Source organism: Pan paniscus, chromosome 18, assembly GCF_029289425.2.
Source record: "Pan paniscus chromosome 18, NHGRI_mPanPan1-v2.0_pri, whole genome shotgun sequence".
Classification (NCBI taxonomy): Eukaryota; Metazoa; Chordata; class Mammalia; order Primates; family Hominidae; genus Pan; species Pan paniscus.
This window is the reverse complement of record NC_073267.2, coordinates 32,950,427-32,972,437: the sequence shown is the minus strand read 5'-3', so window position 1 is coordinate 32,972,437 and position 22,011 is coordinate 32,950,427. Positions and strand designations below refer to the sequence as shown.

The window sequence follows — 22,011 nt, the reverse complement described above, 5'->3', positions numbered from 1 at the left end:
TTGGCTTACAGGCATGCACCACCACGCCTGGCTAATTTTGTATTTTTAGTAGAGATGGGGTTTCTCCATATTGGTCAGGCTGGTCTCGAACTCCCGACCTCGGGTAATCCGCCTGCCTCGGTCTCCCAAAGTGCTAGGATTACAGGCGTGAGTGAGCCACCGCACCCGGCAGGATTATCTACTTCTATACTATTAATGCCTATTAATGCTGTAATTACACGCGTGAGCCACTGCGCCCCGCCGATCTTCGTGTTTTAAATCCCGACACCAACGCGCGGTAGGATTCGCGACGCCTGCAGCCAAGGTCTCAGCGCCCGGTTCCCTCAGGCTTGTCCCCGCCCCCTTATGGCGCGAAGGCCACTGGGACTTGTAGTCTCCCAGTGTAGTTAGTCGGCGCTTCCCGGAAGTGACGCGAGGACCCGCCTTCTCTCTCGGCGTTTCCGCTGTTAGGGCCCTGCGGTGTGACTCGCGGGCCCAGCTGGTTGGTATTTTTTGGGCCTCGTGCTTCGTGGTGGGAGACCCAGGTCAAGGTCCGGGTGGGGCCGGTGAGGGGTTGGGCGTCGGGAGGTGTTGGCTCGGGCCTCTTCGCGTGGCCGGTGACGCCTTGGCTCCCCCGCAGGTCCGGCCGTAGCACCTCCGCGCCGTCGCCATGTCGCGGTTTTTCACCACCGGTTCGGACAGCGAGTCCGAGTCGTCCCTGTCCGGGGAGGAGCTCGTCTCCAAACCTGTCGGAGGCAACTATGGCAAACAGTGAGTTGCGGGGGCTGTGGCTGTGACCATTCTGGGAGTGCGGGGTTAGGCAGGCTGTGGAACGCAGTGCACATGGGAGGGATGGAGGTGAGGGCGGGGAGAGTGGGTTTGGACAATGACCGGAGTTTGCAGGATCGGAGCGGTGTTGGAGAGAGACAGCCTTAGAGGGCTGTGATAGCCGGTAGCCACCCACCAGGCACAAGGGATAGAATCACAGAGGTTTCCCAAGCCAGATCTGTTGCATCAGCTTCTTAACTGGCCTTAAGTCTACAGCCTCTACCTGTCTCATTTTACCGCCGAGAAGTCCTTAGTGACTTCTCACTGCTCACAGAAGGAAATGCAAAATGCTTGATTGGTATCTGGGAGCCCCCTGATGCGACTCTGAAGTCTGGTCACCTGCTGTGTACGCAGGTGCTTAAACATTTTATATGCCTGTTCACCTCTACGTAAATACCCGTCCGCCATTTCTGTACATTAATTTTTTTTTTTTTAACCCTTTGGAACAATAGAATGGTTTTTCTTTTTCCTTTTTTTTTTTCTTTTTTTGAGGGGTCATAGCTCACTGCTGCCTCGACCTTCAAATCTCAAGCGATCCTCCCACCTCAGCCTCTCAAGTAGATGGGACTACAGGTGCACGCCATCGCAGCAGGCTAATTGTTTTTAATTTTTTGTAGAGAAGGTGTCTCACTGTGTTGCTTAGACTGGTTCTGAACTCCTGGGCTCAAGTGAACCTCCCGCCCAGCAATCTAAGGTGTTGGGGTTACAGGAATGAGCCACTGTGCCCCACTGGAATGGTGTTTCTTAAACATCTGCCACGTTTGTGCTACTGTTTTAAAAGTATGTATTGCACATGTATATGCCAATATGCATATGGTTTCGTATCACTTCCCCAGGTGGAAACCAGTGTCATTTGCCATAAAATACCAAATAATCCAAGCTGGGCAGGTGGCTCAAGCCTGTAATCCCAGCACTTTGGGAGGCTGATTACTTGAGGTCAAGAGTTTGAGACCAGCATGGCCAATAAGGTGAAACCCCGTCCCTACTAAAAATACAAAAATTAGCCGGTTGTGGTGGCACATGCCTGTAACCCCAGCGACTTAGGAGGCTGAGGCAGGAGAATCTCTTGAACCTTGGAGGCGGAGGTTGCAGTGAGCCGAGATTGCGCCATTGCACTCCAGCCTGGGCGATAAAAGCAAAACTCCACCTCAAAAAACACCGCTAAAATAATCCAAAAAATAATAAAAAGGGAAAAGAGGCAGGCAAGATGGTGCATGCCTGTAGTCCCAACTACTCTGGAGGCTGAGGTGGGAGGATCCCTTGAAACTCAGGAGTTGGAGGCTGCCTGGGCAACATAGTGAGACCTTATCTCTTAACAAACCAAAAGAGTAGAGATACTGTTGCTGACTGTGAGCCTGTGGTCTGGTCTTATTATCATAGAAAAATACTAGCAGTGGAGGTGTTAATACCATTGAGACTTTCTCCTTGCTGTTGGCCTCTCATACTTTGGGAAATGTTGCTAAGATCTAGTTTAGGTACCACCTCCCTAAAGCCTTTTCTGTTCATTATAGCTCAAGTATCATTTTTCTCTACCTCTTTTTTTATTCATTACTTCTGTGGTGACTTGCGTCTCTATGTCATTAGTTACACAGTAAATTAGCACTTTCATTTGTTTTTGAGAGGATAGTGAATGTCATCTTTGTGTTGCTACAACACTGAGCAAAAGGCCTTACTTAGTGTACACTTAAAAGATTGAGTTGTATATGAAGTGGCCCTGAGGAGGAGTCAAAAAGAGGATGGGTGTGGTGTGGATGGCCTGGATTACTTAGTTCTACCTGTCCTGAGTAGGGAAATATGGATCTCTTGGAAAGACTGGGAAAGGAGGTTAATGGCCTCTGTTCCTTCCGAACAGGCCATTGTTGCTGAGCGAGGATGAAGAAGATACCAAGAGAGTTGTCCGCAGTGCCAAGGACAAGAGGTAAAGCCATGGCGAGGCTGGGTGATGGGAGTCTCTGGGAGCAATGAAGCTGTGGGGAGGCTGGGTGATAGGAGTCTCTGGGAGCAGTGGTGAGTTTTCCCTCGGTGGGCACGTTCAATGTGGTATCGGGCTCCCAACCCAGGTTTGAGGAGCTGACCAACCTTATCCGGACCATCCGTAATGCCATGAAGATTCGTGATGTCACCAAGTGCCTGGAAGAGTTTGAGCTCCTGGGAAAAGCATATGGGAAGGCCAAAAGCATTGTGGACAAAGAAGGTGTCCCCCGGTTCTATATCCGCATCCTGGCTGACCTAGAGGACTATCTTAATGAGGTGTGATGCCTATATTTATTACCACCACTTATTCATGGTTTTGTACTTTTAGTGGTGGGATGTATGGGATCTTTTAAAAATAAGCTAACAGATGTAGCTAATAAGTAGTACCAGCGGTGTTCCAATAGCAAGACTCAAAAGTGGAGAAGAAGCCTGGAGTTTAGGAAATGTTACTTAGTTTCAAATCACTGTTCTCTGTTTCTTTCCTCTTCTTCCCTTTAGCTTTGGGAAGATAAGGAAGGGAAGAAGAAGATGAACAAGAACAATGCCAAGGCTCTGAGCACCTTGCGTCAGAAGATCCGAAAATACAACCGTGATTTCGAGTCCCATATCACAAGCTACAAGCAGGTGGGGAGGCTAGAGGCACACTTACCGAACTGGGAACAGTGACCCCGTGACTGAGGCCCAAAGATGGAATTGCTAGTGGGAGGTGTGACTGGAGCAGGAAGATGACAGAACTGTCTGGGGTGGAGGGGTGGGGTGGGCTGATGGCTGGAGAGCATCCATGATTGTTCTCTCACTTCCCTCTCTGTCCAGAACCCCGAGCAGTCTGCGGATGAAGATGCTGAGAAAAATGAGGAGGATTCAGAAGGTGAGCAAAAGAACCTTTGTTGCAAATAGGAAGTCCAGAGTTAGTGCTGCCCTTGGCCTGGTTTCTTGGCTGCCCTCCAGTCTGGCTTTTCAACATTCAGGATCTTTTTCTCCCTCCATTACCACTAGGCTCTTCAGATGAGGATGAGGATGAGGACGGAGTCAGTGCTGCAACTTTCTTGAAGAAGAAGTCAGAAGCTCCTTCTGGGGAGAGTCACAAGTTCCTCAAAAAGATGGATGTAAGAGCCAGGGTTAGATGGATGATTTCCTGCCAGAGGTAGTTCCTGAGTCCCTGGGGGAGAAAGACAAGACTCAAACCCCTAGGGTTGGGAGGGGTGGAATTTAGTGGAGTTGAGAACAAGCTTCCTCTTACGTCAGAGCAGTGGGCAAACAGGGATCTGGGCCCAGCTCTGCCGGGGGAAGCTGTGTGTGTTCCTGCGGCCAAATTGCAGCATCACTCTGGGACTTGATGGTGAGTCCCAGCCCTTGGTATCTTGATTCCATGAGTAGCTGCTCTTGTTCTACTCATGAAAATAAATCTCAAACATGTGTTAGTAAGGAGGAGACACCAGTCGATCTCCCTATCTTCTTGCTGATCCTCTTTTCTTCCCTCTAAGGATGAAGATGAGGACTCAGAAGATTCCGAAGATGATGAAGACTGGGACACAGGTTCCACATCTTCCGATTCCGACTCAGAGGAGGAAGAAGGGAAACAAACCGCGCTGGCCTCAAGATTTCTTAAAAAGTAAGGAAAGTAGTGGGACCTAGGGTTAGGTTACACTGGAACTGGTGGAAAGCTCTTAATTGTCTGGAAGGTTATTGATTCTTCCATGGAGTCCTTTTAGGTTGGAGCAGCCAACTGTTAGCATTTTACAGTAGGATCAGAGAGTCAAGTACATTAGTTGGCTAAAGTCACGAAGCTAATGTGTCCTAAAGATGAGAATTGAAGGCTCCAGAGTCCAAATATTTACCCACAGCCTTACTCACTGCGTGTGGATTGGGTGCAAATCTCACTTTGGCACCCGATACCTGTGTGACATTGGACAAACTACTTAGCCTGTCTAATCTTCAGTTTTCTCATCTGTAAAATAAGGCAGGGAACCCTCCCTTCCAGAATAGCTGCAGGAATACAGGGAGGTGTGATGTAAGAAAGTAGTTCATCTAGGACTGACGTGTGGTGAGCCCTCAGTGTGCGTTGCTACTGTGTTACCCTTCCTGATAACTTCTTAGTACACATACAGCATACAGACTGCCGCAAGTGTTCATGACCTTTACTGGGACAGTCAGAACAGGGGAGGATCCCAGTGTGGATTCTGTCTCCCAGCCTTTATCAGCTGTACGACATTGTATAAGTTACTTGACCTTAAGTCTTAGTTTCTCCCTTTGAAATAAAAGTGATACCTGCTCTTTTGTATCCCATGGGAGTGAAATCTCAAGCTCACTAAAAATAGCGCTTTTATTTATTTTTTCTTAGCCAGTTTGCGCAAACTACAGATAAAAAGTGCTTTTTTTGAGACAGGGTCTCGCTCTTCCCAGGCTGGAGTGTAGTGATGCAATCTTGGCTCACTGCAACCACAACCTCTTGGGCTCAGGTGATCTTCCCACCTCAGGCTCCTGGGTAGCTGGGACTACAGGTACACTCCAGTACATCCGGCTAATTCTTGTGTTTTTAATACAGACAAGATTTCACCATGTTACCCATGCTGATCTTGAACTCCTGGGCTTAAGCGATCCTCCCGCCTCAGCCTCCCAAAGTGCTGGGGTTATAGGCGTGAGCCACTGCACCCAGACAAATAGTACCCCTTTAATGGGAAGATTATTGCTCTCAAGGTTGCTTTCCTGTGTTTAAAAGTTGTGGTCGTGCTGCTTTAGGGAGGTAGTGAGTTTCCAGCCCTCTAGAGGTCTAGAGAGGCTGAACAACTTACTTGGTGGGCATTTTGTTGAGAAGGCCTTTTTTGTCCAGTGCTTCAGGGAACACTGGTCAAGGTCTGGGCCACATTGTCTATCACACCCCTTCTTGGAGGGTTTACAACCACCTCTGGAAAGTTCCATGAGAATAAATATACCTAACTTTGTTTTATTAACCATCTCAAAAACTTGCTTGATCATGAAACTCGTTTTTTTAACCTGTTGACATCTTACAGAACTATCAGCGTTACTATTGGTTCAGGTCTTTTATATCTACTGTACTTTGTGTTTTTGTCTTTGAATAATTGTGTATTGAAGTCTCCCATTGTGTGGACTCTGGCGTGTGATGTGCACTGCACATGTGTGTTACACAAAGGCTCCTGTCTGAGGGAGCAAATGGGGCCTAAAATTAAACTTAAGACATCAAGGCTGGGCACAGTGGCTTACGCCTGTAATCCCAGCACTTTGGGAGGCCGAGGCGGGCGGATCACGAAGTCAGGAGATCGAGACCATCCTGGCTAACACAGTGAAACCCAGTCTCTACTAAAAATACAAAAAATTAGCCAGACATGGTGGCCGGCGCCTGTAGTCCCAGCTACTCGGAAAGCTGAGGCAGGAGAATCGCTTGAATTGGGAGGCAGAGGTTGCAGTGAGCTGAGATCGTGCCACTGCACTCCAGCCTGGGCGACAGAGCAAGACTCTGTCTCAGAAAACGAAACAAAACCAAAAAAACTGTAAGACTATAAAGCTATACTTTTATAAATACAGACTCAAAAGTTCTTAACAACATAGTAGAAAACCAAACACAGCAACATACAATAAGGATTATATGGGAGCACCCCCTCCTTGCCTGTAGGGGGATGGAGGATGGGTGGGCTCATCTCCCAAAAAAGTTTATAAAAAAAATTTAATAACCAAGTAGGATTTATCCCAATAATAGAAGGATGTTTTAATATGAAAGTCAACTAATATACTATATCAATAGAATAACAGACAAAAGCCATAGAGTCATCTCAGCAGATGCAAAAAAAAAGCATTTGAAAAAAATCCTAATATTCTTTCATGATAAAAGACTGAAGCTAGGAATAGAAGGGAGCTTCCCTCTACCCGATAAAGGATGTTTATGAAAAGGATGTTTCCTGTCCTTTTATTTTTAACTCTGCCATGCTGTATGATTAAGAGTGTTTCTTGGCTGGGCGTGGTGGCTCACGCCTGTAATCCCAGCACTTTGGGAGGCGGAGGCAGGCAAATCACAAGGTCAGGAGTTCGAGACCAGCCTGGCCAACATGGTGAAACCCCATCCCTACTGAAAATACAAAAAAATTAGCCCGGTGTGGTGGCCTGCGCCTGTAGTCCCAGCTACTCATGAGGCTAAGGCAGGAGAATTGCTTGAACCCAGGAGGCGGAGGTTGCAGTGTGCCGAGATCGCGCCATTGCACTTCAGCTCTGGGCAACAGAGCAAGACTCCGTCTCAGGAAAAAAAAAAAAAAGAGTGTCTCTTAAGCACAGCTAGGTTTTTGGTTTGTTTTTTTTTTAATCTCATAAAATCTCTGCTTTTTTTTTCTTTTATTGTGATACATAACATTTCCCATTTTAACTATTTTCAGGTATACAAATCAGTGGCATTTAGTACGTTCACATTGTGCAGTGACCGCCAGAACTTGATCTCTGCTTCTCTGGCAATTTAGTTCATTTACGTTTATTATAGTTATTTACATATATATGATGGTTATTTATATATGTGTCTACATAATTAGTTTTTATCAAGATGGGGTCTTGCCCTGTTGCCCAGGATGGTCTCGAACTCCTGGGCTCGAGTAACCCTTCTGCCTGGGCCTCCTAAAGTGCTGGGATTACAGGCGTGAGCCACTGCACCCAGCCTGTTGTGGTTATCAATGTATTTATTCTTACCATTTTATGATATCTTATACTTTCTGTTTATCATCTTTATTTTAAATTTTGTAATAGCTTTATTGAGGTGTAAATGACATACAATAACTGCACTTGTTTAAAGTTTTTTTTTTTTTTTTTTTTTTGAGACAGAGTCTTGCACTGTCGCCCAGGCTGGAGTGCAGTGGCGCAATCTCGGCTCACTGCAAGCTCCACCTCCCGGGTTCACACCATTCTCCTGCCTCAGCCTCCTGAGTAGCTGGGACTACAGCCACCCGCCACCATGCCTGGCTAATTTTTTGTACTTTTAGTAGAGACAGGGTTTCACCATGTTAGCCAGGATGGTCTCGATCTCCTGACCTTGTGATCCACCCGCCTCGGCCTTCCACTAAGTGCTGGGATTACAGGCATGAGCCACCGCACCCGGCCTTAAAGTTACATTTAATAAGTTGTGACATATGTTTACACCCATAGAACTCACCACAATCAAAACATAATATCCTAAAAATTTCACACCTAAACATTTCCACCTTCCCCTTTGTAATACTTCTCCCTGCCTCAGTTTCTTCACCCTATCCCTAGGCAACCACTAATTTGCTTTCTGTCACTAGGTAAGTTAGCATTTTCTAGAATTTTATGTAAATGGAATCAACGGTATATAATTTGGAGGGGGTAGTTTCTTTCATCATAATTATTTTGAAATTCATTCTGTCTTCTAAAGATTGGGCATCTCTAATTCCAAAGTCTGAAACTTCTGGAGCACCATAAGTGGACAGTTCCACATCTGACCTCATGTGACAGGTTGCAGTCAAAACTTTGTTTCATGCACAAAGTTATTTAAAATACTATGTAAAATTGCCATCAGGCTGTTTGTATAAGGTGTAGATGAAACACACAAATTTCATAGTTAGACTTGGAGCCCTTCCCAAGATACCTCATTATATATATGCAATTATTTGAAATTTGAAACACTTCTGGTTCTAAGCATTTCAGATAAGGGATATTCAGCCTGTATTTTATTTTTCTTTTATTTGTGTGTTTTTTGTTTTTGTTTTCGAGATGGAGTCTCACTGTGTTGCCCCGGCTGGAATGCAGTGGTGCAATCCTGGCCCACTGCAACCTCTGCCTCCTGGGTTCAAGTGATTCTCAGGCCTCATCTTCCTGGGTAGCTGGGACTACACGTGAGCACCACCACGCCCAGCTAATTTTTATATTTTTAGTAGAGATGAGGTTTCAGCATGTTGGCCAGGCTGGTCTTGAACTCCTGACCTTAGATGATTCGCTCGCCTCAGCCTCCCAGAGTACTGGGATTACAGGCATGAGCCCCCACACCTAGCCTACATGTATTTTCTCATCCTCTTTTTTTTTTTCCCCGTTTCTAGTTATATATATTTTCTTATTATTCATTTTGTTTTTCTCTGCTGGTTTGGGAGTTACACATGCTATGCTTTTAGAGGTTATCCTTGAATTTTTTTTTTTTTTTTTTTTTGAGACACCAGCCTGTTGCTGAGGCTAGAGTGCAGTGGTGCGATCTCGGCTCACTGCAAGCTCCGCCTCCCGGGTTCACGCCATTCTCCTGCCTCAGCCTCCTGAGTAGCTGGGACTACAGGCACCTGCCACCATGCCCAGCTAAATTTTTTTGTATTTTTAGTAGAGACGGGGTTTCACTGTGTTAGCCAGGATGGTCTCGATCTCCTGACCTCGTGATCTGCCCACCTCAGCCTCCCAAAGTGCTGGAATTACAGGCGTGAACCACCGCACCCAGCCACATTTTTTTTTGTTAACCTGTAGACTAACTTGTATACCTAATCAGAAAAATCTAAAATTAGTTGAATCAATGTTCTGAGGAAAACCCTTGAGAAAATAAAGTTAGAATTTCAAGTGTTAGAATCTTTTTGACATTGAGAGTTTGTGGCTTTGTAGTGTAGAAGAATAATTCACAGACACTATTTCACTTGTATAACAAGGGAGACATTTTCAGATTAATTTCCAACCGAGCAAAAGCAGGATTTATATAGGAGAAAGAGGAACAAGGAGAGAGGGCAAAACCACAGAACAGTGGATTCTGTTTGCCCGTTTTTCTGTGTAAACTCTGATACTAACTCTCCTTGAGTATGCCAACTAGGGTTGGTGGATGCTCTAGAAAACACGATAGGCCCACTGCCAGTAAGGGTTTTCAGCAACTCCAGATTCAGCCAGTCTAAATATACCCTTTCCGTCATCAGCATTTCTCAGCCTTCATCTTTTGGTCAAAACAAGCTTGTAAAGGAGTGGGTTTATTCTCATGAGCTTCAGCCTCTTTGATGTGGGATAAGGCCATCTGTTGTCTTATGGTGATCTGAAGGTATTAGGGGGAAGTTCATCTATACCTGATGTCATGATTGACCTGTGAACTCTTTTTCTTTTTTTCTTTTTTTTTTTTTTTTAGATGGAGTCTTGCTCTGTTGCCCAGGCTGGAGTGCAGTGGTGCAATCTCAGCTCACTGCAACCTCCGCCTCCCTGGTTCAAGCAGTTCTCCTCAGCCTCCCAAGTAGCTGGGATTACAGGTACGTGCCACCACGCCTGGCTAATTTTTTGTATTTTTAGTAGAGACGGGGTTTCGCCATGTTAGCCAGGATGGTCTCGATCTCCTTATCTCGTGATTGCCTGCCTCGGCTTCCCAAAGTGCTGGGATTACAGGCGTGAGCCACTGCGCCCAGCGACCTGTGAACTCTTACAGAGCTGCTGTCTACTTCTAAGAGTTACCTGATTCTGGAGGCGTTTTTTTGTTTTTGTTTTTGTTTTTTAAGTGAACCCCAGGATCTATAGTGAGACTGAATGTCCGAGTTGGGATCCTAAGGAAGGGTATACATCTAGGGCTTTCCATCAGTAGTTGTGGTTGGGAAGCCATGGGAAAATGGTGTGGTCCTCTGCAGTGTAGTTAGGCCTGACTTCCGTTGGTGTCTCTCAATAATGAGTTTTTAGTCTCTTAACTATGTATTAAGTAGAGGTAATACTCGTTTAGAAATGTTGCTTTTATCTGTTGATTATATAGCTGAGGATATAAACATTTGTTATCTGATAATTTCTAACAAGATATGAATATACCAGAGTATAATCTGTCATAGGAGAGGTCAAGCCAAGTCTTAGGTCTTTCCGTTAGAATTTCATACAATAGTACATTTCCCTTTTGAGGTGTGTATCATACTATCTTTAGTGCTAGAAGTAATACTTTAGCCAAGGAAGTTTTAAGTTCTTTTGAAGCATTCATTTTTAAAAATAGCTTTAGTTCTTCTGATCTCAGAGCTATACAGATGGTTTGGACCAAGAGGTTTTAGTTTAATGAACATGCTTTGCATATTTGCAAAGGATTTTACCTATAAAGTGAGTCATCATTAGAGTCTTGCAGTGGTACGGGGGAAAGATCCATAAGCTTTTGTTGTTGTTGTTGTTGTTGTTTTTAATGGAGACGGGCTGTATTACTTGGTGCTTTACTCATGTAACTTCTTAATGCTAAAGAAATTTCTTGAATTTCTGTGTGATTGTTATTGCTGTAGACAGAAAATAAAGTTGTTGTTACGCAAAATATTTTAGCCATAGACTCATATTTAGAGCAGTGTTTTTAATGTAATGATACAAGGCCCAGGGTTATTCATAGTTTCACCCTTTCTGTTATTCCTCATTAAAGCATGTTTGAATCCAGGTAAGAGGCATTACAGGGGAAAACCTTGAATTTATTTTTGAAGGGTAAATCATTTCCAAGTGGTATTAACCATTAGTATGGAAAGCAACATATCCTATAACTGCTCTGTGACAGTGAGACTATCTTTGCTACTTTAGAGAATAAGTACATTCCTACTTCATTGGCTTTAGTGCAAATCTCATTTCCTGGTTTATATCCATTACAAATTAGATCTCACCATGAGAGCAAAATCCCTTAATAAACCTAGGTAAAAGCAATTTGAAGTAATATGATGCTTACTCCAGTGACACCACTAGGTGTGGTGTTTGCATCAAGTCATTTTGGGGTGCTTTATGGAAATGCTTCCTAGTAGGGAAGTCCCTGACTTCACACTTTCCAGAGATGACGCTCTCTCTTTTTTTCTCTCTAATACTTACAAGAATGGACTGCAAGGCTACATTTAGTCAGGCGATACCATCCCCAGCACATGGTGGATTGTTGGTGTGAGGTCTAAGGATTCCGGTCATTTGAAACGAATGGCCTCCTAGATTTGTGGCATTTTTCTGTATATTGAGAAGAGGTAACTAAAATAAGTGGTAACTATATTTGCATGTGATTTGTATGTTATAGTTAACATTTAAATTCTCTTATGTACTAAAAATTTTTTGGTTGCCACATTAAGCCTCTTTATCCTGTAAGGCACGGAGTGGCTTTCCACCTCAATTTTTGCTTTAATGTATGAACCCTAATGGGACCATAGTTCAACTAAAGGCACCTAACACATGAATGATATTTGCTCTATGTTTGAACAACAAATGTTTTAACCCACTGTCTTCGCTAATATTGTAACTACTGTCTTACAGATTGACTTGATGCAAAACATCACAAAGGCGATTTTTGAGGTATGAGCTTTAGAAACTTACCTCTCATGTGGCATGTACCTCAGGCTTTAACTTTAGTTTGATCGTTTTGGGGAAATTTATGCATTTCTTTTTTTTTCTCTCCATGATATTTTTAGAATATTAAAGGGGCTGTAGAAGTATTTTTGGATCCTTGTTAGGATTCTTAGACTTAACAGATAGATTTTCTTTTTTCACTAAATTGAGACACTAATTCTGGCAGATGATATCCCTTTCAGCTCTTCTGACTAACTAGCCTAACATTCATGCCTGCTTCTTGGAGTTCAAATCTGCAGTTTCTATTTTGTGGCTTTGATTGCCTCATTTTAAGTGCTCATTCCCGTTCTTTAACAGTTTTCTATTTATTGGACTGGGATGATCTTGTTGGTGCTAACAGCCTGACATTGACATTTTTTGAAACCTAAGCAGTCAAGATTGTATAAAAATAGAAATTTCGTATAAATGCTAAACCATTTTGTGCTTTTAGGTTCAGAATGCTTACAACCTGAGTTCTGGTTGGGGATGCTTTGATCAATTTGTATTAAAATAATTTGGCAACTAGGAAGTTTTCAGGTATTTCTGAGACAGTGGCTCTATTCCAGTTTTTTTGTTATATTTCTGAAAACACAAATTTTTTTGGGAAAAAAATCTCAGTGTTCATAACTTAGGGGATTTAGAAACCTTATTTCTAACCAACGGGGAAGCTGCTCCTGGTTTTACAGTTTAGTTGGAAATCAGATGCTTCCTAGTTGGAAACACATTGTTGGTAGCAACAGATGACCTGCTTTCTTCAGTGAAGTATTTAAGTTGCTCTATATTGACTGTAAAAACTTGTTTTGATTATATTCATATACTCATGAACTGTTTGTACATTGTCTTTTAGACTGGAAACTGAGTTTATTTTGTATTATGGTCATAATAACTTTTAACATACCCTGCAAACTAAGTGTTTCTTTATAATTCATTATCTTATTTAAGCCTCACAACAACCTTACATGTTAGATAGGTATCATCCTCATTTTATGCAAGAGACAACCAAGGCTTGGAGATCAAGTAATTTGTGCAAAGGCACACATACTTTTCAGTGCTGGAGCTGGGATTTGAGCCCAGATCTTTTTTTAACTTGTATTCTCTGCTGCCTTATGGTACTACTGTGTCACCAGAAAATGATACAAACATTTAACTCTTAATAGTAAAGGTAGTATAGGAGATAAGTAAACATGATGAAAACAGGAAGTGAAGATATGTTTAAATATTGGCAGACTTCGGTTATCTTTGTGTTTCTGAATTAGTCAAGTGCTTATTTTATTTGCTCATCTAATAAGAGTTTACTGTGGCATACATATAAAGTTCACACACTGTCAGAAAAGATTATAAGCTCTCTTACGTTTCAATCTCCTTTCAGAAAGTAATGGTATGCTATGATTTATATAGACACATGTTAAATGTGCTATTTTTAGGTACATAAGGAATGTCTTTTCATTAGTTTAAAAAAGTTATGGTCCATTGAGTTAATATTTTAATGCTTATAGACTTAGTATACTCAGAAAATATTCTCATACATTTTTCTTGAAATTCCATAGATTTTATTTTCCCTTATGTTTGAAGTACTTAGCTTTATGAATAAGTGAACTCTGAATATTAGAAGATACTCCTTATGGAGCCTTAGTCATTTTAGTATGCTAGGTTTTGAATTTCATGAAGTTTCAGATTGAGATCCTTTATAAGTAATGACTTGTACCAGTTAGATATCCAAGTTTAATTGGACCTATTGTCTGCATTCTGTATTAACAGTGATTGCAGTAAGTGCAGATCAAGGTGTCCAACTGAGCTCATGCAAAGTTTTATGTTTAGTATTTTTGGGAGCAAGGAAAGACTAATAAACTCTAAATGAAATATATACAGTATACAAACACTGCTGTCACTTTTACACCATAGAGGGAGGGGCAAAGCATAGAGGAATAGGTTAGTTTCTGGCCTTGCCAGTGTCCTAAACTTTTCTAAAAGATTCAGGTTCTAAAAGGTTGAGAAAGCATTTTTAGTAAATATCATAGAAGTGATTTTCTTTTCTTTTTTTTTTTTTTTTCCTCAAAGTTGTTCCTCTCAGGAGAAAATCAGTAGGGGAAGAACTTACTTGGATTTTTCATATGCTATAACAGATTATTTTGTTGTCTTCTTTCTTAATAGTTTATGATTGATGGCTGAAAGAGTAACACTCGTGAGAAGTCTTGTAACTCAGCTCTGTTTTACTTATGAGGCAGTTGAAGCGTAGAGCAGATACTTAGATGAGGACACACTTTTTACCCTTGGCTGTACCCTACTTGTTTACTAATAAGCATCAGGTATTATTCTAAACAGTACCTACATTTTAAATAGATGATGAACTACAACTTTCCGATATAACTTTATTGCATTTCTGATACCTTTTATTTTCTTAAAATGTCTTCTTTTTTACTTTTTAAAATTTTGATTGCTACCTTTACAATTAAGGCATCTTCAATGGGGTCTTCAATACTACAGTACCTAATCAGTACTTAGAAAATAACTTGGTAAGACATTGCCCGTCCCTGACATGCTGCCAGTGTTTTTTATTTTTATGACAGGAAAGGCTGAAATGTTTTGACTGATTAACCCTCTCCATGGGGGAGAATTTAGAAAGAATTATTCTTATTATCAAGTCATGTGAGGAGAACACTGGACCAGAGTAACCAATTGTCCTGTTTTGCCTGGGACAGGAGGCTTTCAATGTTAAAACCAGCAAAGTCACCCTAATCCCAGTAGTTATTCGTATTTCTGAATGGGTCTTTAGAACAGTAGAAGAGACTGAAAAGTTGGCATTTCATCCATTCAGAATCTCTTCCCAGTGAAAGACTTCTTATTAGACGGCTGAGTGCTTACATATAATATATAGTACATATTACACTAAATACAATAGTAATGGTTAAATGTAAAATTTGGGAGAAGAGAGGCTTGTTTAAAGAAAGATTTATTTATGTTATTTAAAGTTCTAATCTTAAACTTTTCTCTTTTTATAGAACTGATAGTGCATCAGCTGACCCACGTAATTTAAAATATTCTTCATCCAGAGATAGAGGTGGTTCTTCCTCTTACGGACTGCAACCTTCAAATTCAGCTGTGGTGTCTCGGCAAAGGCACGATGATACCAGAGTCCACGCTGACATACAGAATGACGAAAAGGGTATATATATTTTCTTATTGCTACAAGCATGTTTTTTGAACCTACCTATCCCACCTTCCTGCCTTCTTACACCCCCAACTTTCTCGCTTTCTTCTAATATATTTAAAATACGAATAACAAATGCAGTGTTATTTCTGAAAACTTTATAGGACGTTTATCCACTTTATTATTTTTAAAATTTAAAAATTTTCCATACACAATTCATCAATGCAGTTTTCTTACAAAAAAGATACAATACTATTTTTGTTTTTATTTTCAAAAATATTTAGCTAAGGTTGAAGTTCCTCTTCGCTACTGTCTCTAAACTTCAAGAAAGTTTTAAAACAAGGTGCAAAATTTGATTTAATTTAGTTTTCATTTCTTTGCTTATTTTCCAATGAAGGGATCAAAATAAAATTAATTTAACTTCAAAGGTGTATTAAAAGAAATGAAAATGATTTTCAAGGCAGACAGTACAGGAAAAAGGTAGGAGAAGCAAAGGCTGGTTGAGCTGCAGATTGAGTAATAAGATCCTGAGCTATCAGGAAATTGACTGAATGAAACGAACAATCATATTTAAATGACGTACACATGGCTGTTTGTAGGTGGCTACAGTGTCAGTGGGGGATCTGGGGAAAATACTTATGGTCGGAAGTCGTTGGGGCAAGAGCTGAGGGTTAACAATGTGACCAGCCCTGAGTTCACCAGTGTTCAGCATGGCAGTCATGCTTTAGCCACCAAAGACATGAGGAAATCACAGGGTAAGACTGGGAAAACGGGGACCAATCACATACACCTTCCAAAGACTTGTATCTCCTCTTATTCTGGACGCCTCTTACTAACGCCTTGCACAGGCATAAGTTGATTTAGTCTACTGTGCAGGTAAAAATTGTTTACATTCTTTTCCTGTGAATTGTTAATTTCCCACTAGAAAGGTTATAGTACATTTTAAAAGAGAATTCTCTTAAAACAAGATTAGAAGACTGGATAAGATCTTACAGAAAAGGTTTACCCAATTATTGTGGATATTGAATGTATAGTGCATAGTAGGCTCTTACTACAGCAAGTCCTTGAACTCTTGGGCCTGTGGAGGATATAGATATATATATATAGAGAGAGAGAGGCTCTTACTACAGCAAGTCCTTGAACTCTTGGGCCTGTGGAGGATATAGATATATATATAGAGGGGGTACTTTTCTGTCTTTTTTTTTTTTTTTCTCTTTTAAGTTCAGGGTACATGTGCAGGGTGTACAGGTTTGTTATGTAGGTAAACGTGTGCCATGGTAGTTTGCTGCACAGATCATCCCATCATCTAGGTATTAAACCCAGCATCCATTAAGCTATTCTTGCTGATGCTCTCCTTCCCCCCGCCCCCTAGAGTGGGTACTTTTCTGGTTTTTTTGTTGTTGTTTTCAATATATTTTTTTGAGCCAGAGTCTTGCTCTGTCACCCAGGCTGGAGCGCAGTGCTGCAATCTCTCCTCACTGCAACCTCCGCCTCCCAGGTTCAAGTGATTCTCGTGCCTCAGCCTCCCAAGTAGCTGGGATTACAGGTACATGCCACCACACCCAGCTGATTTTTGCATTTTTAGTGGAGACAGGGTTTCACCATGTTGGCCAGGCTGGTCTCGAACTCCTGACCTTAAGTGATCACATGTGCTCATTACAGGCCTGAGCCACTGGGCCCTGCCTAGAGTGAGCACTTTTCTAAAGTTAAATACACTGATAGCATTTCTGCCTTATGACGTAGCCTCACTGTATAGGTGAGTGCCTTGGAAGTTCAGAGGATTGGCCGGGTGCAGCGGCTCACTCCTGTAATCCCAGCACTTTGGGAGGCCGAGACGGGCAGATCACGAGGTCAGGAGATCGAGACCATCCTGACTAACACGGTGAAACCCTGTCTCTACTGAAAATACAAAAAATTAGCCAGGCGCGGTGGTGGGCGCCTGTAGTCCCAGCTACCCAGGAGGCTGAGGCAGGAGAATGGCGTGAACCCGGGAGGCAGAGCTTGCAGTGAGCTGAGTGCACCACTGCACTCCAGCCTGGGCAACAGAGCGAGACTCCATCTCAAAAAAACAACAACAAAAAAGAAAGTTCAGAGGATTAGAGGTAATGATAATTTTTTTCCTTAAAGAGAAATTTATCGGTAAAGCTGAGTTATGGGCTTTGTCAGATGTAATTACTTTTTGGACATTTAATTTTTGACTTTTTTTTTTTTTTTTATACTGTGTGTGTGCTTCGTGTATCTTGGTGAAAATCTTTGTGCCTGTAGCTTTTATTGTTGGTATATAACTTTTAAAAAACTGATTTCTTTTTATGTTTTCACAAGTGGAATGAATTCAAAGGCTATGTATGCTGTTTGTTAAAACAGAGTGTTTGAAGCCTTAGACTTATGATATTATAGAAGCTAAACAGTGACTCTAAAGTAGTTCAGTAAACAATTCCTCTTCTTCAAAGGCTCAGGGTCATGTAGTTTGCTAGTGACAGAATTGTAAGTAGAGCCTAATTTCCCAGCTGGTAACTTGATGACATTTTTGGTATCTGTCCTTATTGAAATACTCTATGGGCTAGGGATTTGTAAAAATCCTATTCTTCTCTCAGACATTGTGGTTTCTTTTTTTTTTTTTTTAACTTTTAAATTCAGGATACAAGTGCAGATTTGTTACACTGGTAAACTTGTGTCATGAGGGTTTGTAGTATAGATTATTTTATCACCCAGGTATTAAGCCTGGTACCCATTGGTTGTTTCTCTTGATCCTCTCCCTCCTCCCACCCCCCACCCTCCAAAAGGATCCAGTGTGTTTTGTTCCCCTTGTAGTTATTTATTTATTTATTTATTTATGAGATGGAGTATCTCCCTGGCACCCAGGCTGGAGTGCAATGGCGCGATCTCAGGTCACTGCAGCCTCCACCTCCCAGATTAAAGTGATTCTCCTGCCTCAGCCTCCCGAGTAGCTGGGATTACAGGAGCGTGCCACCATGCCCGGCTAATTTTTTGTATCTTTAGTAGAGACGAGGTTCCACCATGTTGGCCAGGCAGGTCTCAATCTCCTGACCCCGTGATCTGCCCTCTCGGCCTCCCAAAGTGCTGGGATTACAGGTGTGAGCCACCATGCCCAGCCTTCTGGTTTCTTTTATTATCAATTTTTTCTCATACCTTAGAAATGAAACTGTCAGACCCTTTGTGATTTGTTGTTTACGTATGTATTGGCTAATTATGGTGAATAGCACAGTTGAAAATGTTTTGCAAAAATTGAGTTTTTTGTTTTGTTTTGTTTTTTGAGACAGTCTCGCTCTGTCACCCAGGCTGGAATGCACTAGTGTGATTTCACTGCAACCTTTGCTTCCCAGGCTAAAGCGATCCTCCCACCTCAGCCTCCTGAGTAGCTGGGATTACAGGCATGTGCCACTGTGCCCAGCTAATTTTTGTATTTTTCGTAGAGATGGGGTTGTACCATGTTGCCGATGCTGGTCTCGAACTCCTGGGCTCAAGTGATCTGCCTGCCTTGGCCTTCCAAAGTGCTGGGTAATTACAGGCAAGAGCCACCTCGCCCAGCAAAAATCTAGTTTTTAAAGGCATTGTTAATATACTGATAGTATTCACTATTGTTTGCTTGTTCTTGTGATTAAAAAATAAGGGGAGAAAAGTTGTGGTTTGCTACCTTTCTAGTGGAGGCATGCCTTGCATGTGGTAGATGATAATTAGACATTTGTTGAACTAAATGTGTGATTATGGCTCCCCAAAACTTCATCCCAGGGAAATGATGATAATGTGAATAAGAGGCTTTCCTCCAGTGGGATACCTAGATGATAAGTAGAAGCCTATATCCTGTTTTTACTCGATTGAGGCTTTATCCGTACCCCTTGGAAGTTGTTTAATTTACCTACACCCAGGCTCTTTACCTGCATGTTGAAAACAGTTTGGAATGGACCCAAAGAAAGTTGTTACTAAGGCCTTTCTTTTTTCTCTCCCAGCCAGTCCTCTGGAATGAGGTGTTCAGTTGGCCTAGGGTTATTCATTTCTCGTTTCCTTCAGCAAATATTTTTTTGAGGGTCTGTTATGTGCCAGGCACTCTGCTGGGATTTGGAATATAGAGTTGAACAAAAGAGCGATAGGACCTATATTCCCTGAGCTTTTATTGACCAGTGGACTGTGACTTTTGATGTAATTTTATTTTTGAGAGAGGGTCTTGCTCTGTCACCCAGGCTGGAGTGCAATAGGGTGATCTCGGCTCACTGCAACCTCCACCTCACGGGCTCCAGTGATTCTCCTGCCTCAGCCTCCCGAGTAGCTGGGACTACAGGTGCACACCACCTTGGCTGGCTAGTTTATGTAATTTTTTGTGTGTCTGTGGAGACAGGGTTTCACCATGTTGCCCAGGCTGGTCTCAAACTCCTGAACTCATGTGATCTACCCGCCTTCCAAAGTACTGGGATTACAGGCATGAGCCACCATAATAATTTAATTATTATTTAAATAATTTTTAATTTTAAAAATTTAAAAATTATTTTAAAATTTAAAAATTCCTTTGCTTATTTATACTCAATGGACAACAAAATGATTATATATTCACAGAGAGATCGATGTCTTATTGTGATGAGTCTCGACTGTCAAATCTTCTTCAGAGGATCACCCGGGAAGACGACAGAGACTGAAGATTGGTCACTGTAAAGCAGTTGAAAGAATTTATTCAGCAACCAGAAAATAAGCTGGTAAGTATAGTATGTTTGGAAATATGAGGATTTTTGTGTTTCCATAATAAACTAGGTAATGCTACCTTGAGTAGTTTAAGAATGGGGAAAGTCTGTATTATGATGATCAAGAACTTAATGCTCTCTAATATGTAATTTCTTTTTCTTCTTAAAGACAAGATCTTGCTCTGTCGCCCAGGCTGGAGTGCAGTGGCACAATCATAGCTCACTGCAGTCTCAAACTCCTGGATTCAAGCTATCCTCCCGCTGTGGCCTCCTGAGTAGCTGGGACTTCAGGCATGTGCCACTACACCTGGCTGAGGTGGAAGAATCACTTGAGCCCAGGAATTCAGGGTTGCAGTGAGATACGATCACACCTCTGCATGTCAACCTGGGCGACAGAGGGAGTCCTTGCCTCTTAAAACAACAACAGAAATGTAACAAAGTATAGGAAGGGTTAAATTTTTTTCTTCACTTTCTTTACACCAATTAAGAACTTGATATGGGCCAGGTGTGGTGGCTCATGCCTGTAATCCCAGCATTTTGGGAGGCCAAGGCGGGCGGATCACCTGAGTTCAGGAGTTCGATACCAGCCTGCCCAACATAGTGAAGCCCCATCTCTACTAAAAATACAAAATTAGCTGGACGTGGTGGCACATGACCGTAATTCCAGCTACATGGGAGGCTGTGGCAGGAGAATCGCTTGAACCCAGGAGACGGAGGTTGCAGTGAGCTGAGATCACGCCATTGCACTCCAGCCTGGGCGAAAAGAGTGAAACTCCATCTTAAAAAAAAAAAAAAAAAAAAGAACTTGACAATGAACAGGAGAAAATTAATGAAAATGGTCTAGTGAGGCAGATGACACTTGGATCAAAGCAAGTTTCTCCTCCTTCCAAATTTTATTATGAGTAGTTTCAAATATATAGCAAGTTGAAAGAATTTGACATTGAATCTGTTAAACCCATCATCTAATTTTTGTCGTTAATGTTTTGCCCTAAATACTGCCTTGTCACATATCTCTCCATCTATCCCTCCATCCATCAGTCAATTTTTCAAATGGATTTCAAAGTAAATAAAACAAGCTTTTTGAGTTTATTTTTTTGTTGATGATCACAGCTCTATGTTTCCAGTGGGTGAATTTCTTTCATAGGCTGAAAGGAAACATGACATTCCTGATACATGCTCATTGGGGAGTGGGAATAATAAAGAAAGTAAAGTACTGTTGAATTAGAATTTGGAGGGGAAGACAAGTAAAAAAGTACACAATGCTATTCTTAAAAGTATAGGAATTTGAAGTTTTCATAAATGTGTTTTCTTTTAAAGGTACTAGTTAAACAATTGGATAATATCTTGGCTGCTGTACATGATGTGCTTAATGAAAGGTAAGTAACTAATAATGGTTCGGTTTAAATGACTTTAAAATATATTTTTAGAAATTACTTAACAATACACAAGAAGACAAACCCACTGGCTTTGTTTATGAACATCTATTGACATTTCAGTGGGTCTTGTCATTTTTATCTGCATTAATTATGTGTTAATTACGGTTGAATACAAATGGAATCCACTTGAAAAGAATATTTATTTTTTGAGCCAGAGTCTCACCGTGTCGCCCAGGCTGGAGTGCAGTGGTGCGATCTCAGCTCACTGCAACCTCCACTTCCCGGGTTCAAGTGATTCTCCTGCCTCAGCCTCCCGAGTAGCTGGGACTACAGGCGTGCACCACAACTGCCAGCTAATTTTTGTATTTTTGGTAGAGACAGGGTTTCACCATGTTGGCCAGGCTGGTCTAGAACTCCTGACCTCAGGTGATCCACCCACCTTAGCCTTCCAAAGTGTTGGGATTACAGGCATGAGCCACCGTGCCTGGCTGGAATATTTTATTTTTTTAATTTGCTAGTCTCACTGGATAACTGAGTCTTGACTTATGGAATGGCATAAACTCTTGATGCAGGCATGAAGAATAAAATTAGTTTTTGTAAACTAGAGAATTTGAAACTGCTTAGAGAATAGAGGTAAAAAGGAATTTCCTTCTTTGGGTAAGAGTGGATCCAAACCATATATTCTCTGGCTATTAGAGTCTCCGGAGGTGTGTGGTCATTTTTTGTTATGGTGATTCCTAAAGATTTGCAGTGT

At 41.8% G+C, this 22,011-nt stretch overlaps 1 protein-coding gene across 8 annotated transcripts in view; it reads left to right on the top strand.

Moving 5' to 3' along the window:
- Window positions 1–344: 344 nt before the first annotated feature.
- The window catches only part of LOC129394212 (eukaryotic translation initiation factor 3 subunit C-like), a 34,593-nt gene continuing 12,926 nt past the window's right edge, over window positions 345–22,011 (top strand). For 2 of the 8 annotated variants that reach the window (XM_055099833.2, XM_063597553.1), the window contains exons 1-12: window positions 346–481; window positions 620–750; window positions 2,660–2,725; window positions 2,868–3,057; window positions 3,280–3,405; window positions 3,595–3,649; window positions 3,778–3,887; window positions 4,266–4,393; window positions 9,875–9,992; window positions 15,042–15,205; window positions 19,760–19,896; window positions 21,199–21,257. In XM_055099833.2, coding sequence (XP_054955808.2) covers window positions 650–750; window positions 2,660–2,725; window positions 2,868–3,057; window positions 3,280–3,405; window positions 3,595–3,649; window positions 3,778–3,887; window positions 4,266–4,393; window positions 9,875–9,980 — 882 coding nt within the window. In that variant the 5' untranslated portion in view covers window positions 346–481; window positions 620–649 and the 3' untranslated portion in view covers window positions 9,981–9,992; window positions 15,042–15,205; window positions 19,760–19,896; window positions 21,199–21,257. Of the gene's footprint in view, window positions 531–619; window positions 751–2,659; window positions 2,726–2,867; window positions 3,058–3,279; window positions 3,406–3,594; window positions 3,650–3,777; window positions 3,888–4,265; window positions 4,394–7,595; window positions 8,053–9,874; window positions 9,993–11,547; window positions 11,688–11,970; window positions 12,010–15,041; window positions 15,206–19,759; window positions 19,897–21,198; window positions 21,258–22,011 lie in introns of those variants that run through there. The other 6 variants (XM_063597554.1, XM_055099832.2, XM_055099831.2 and 3 more) reach the window with 6 other exon arrangements.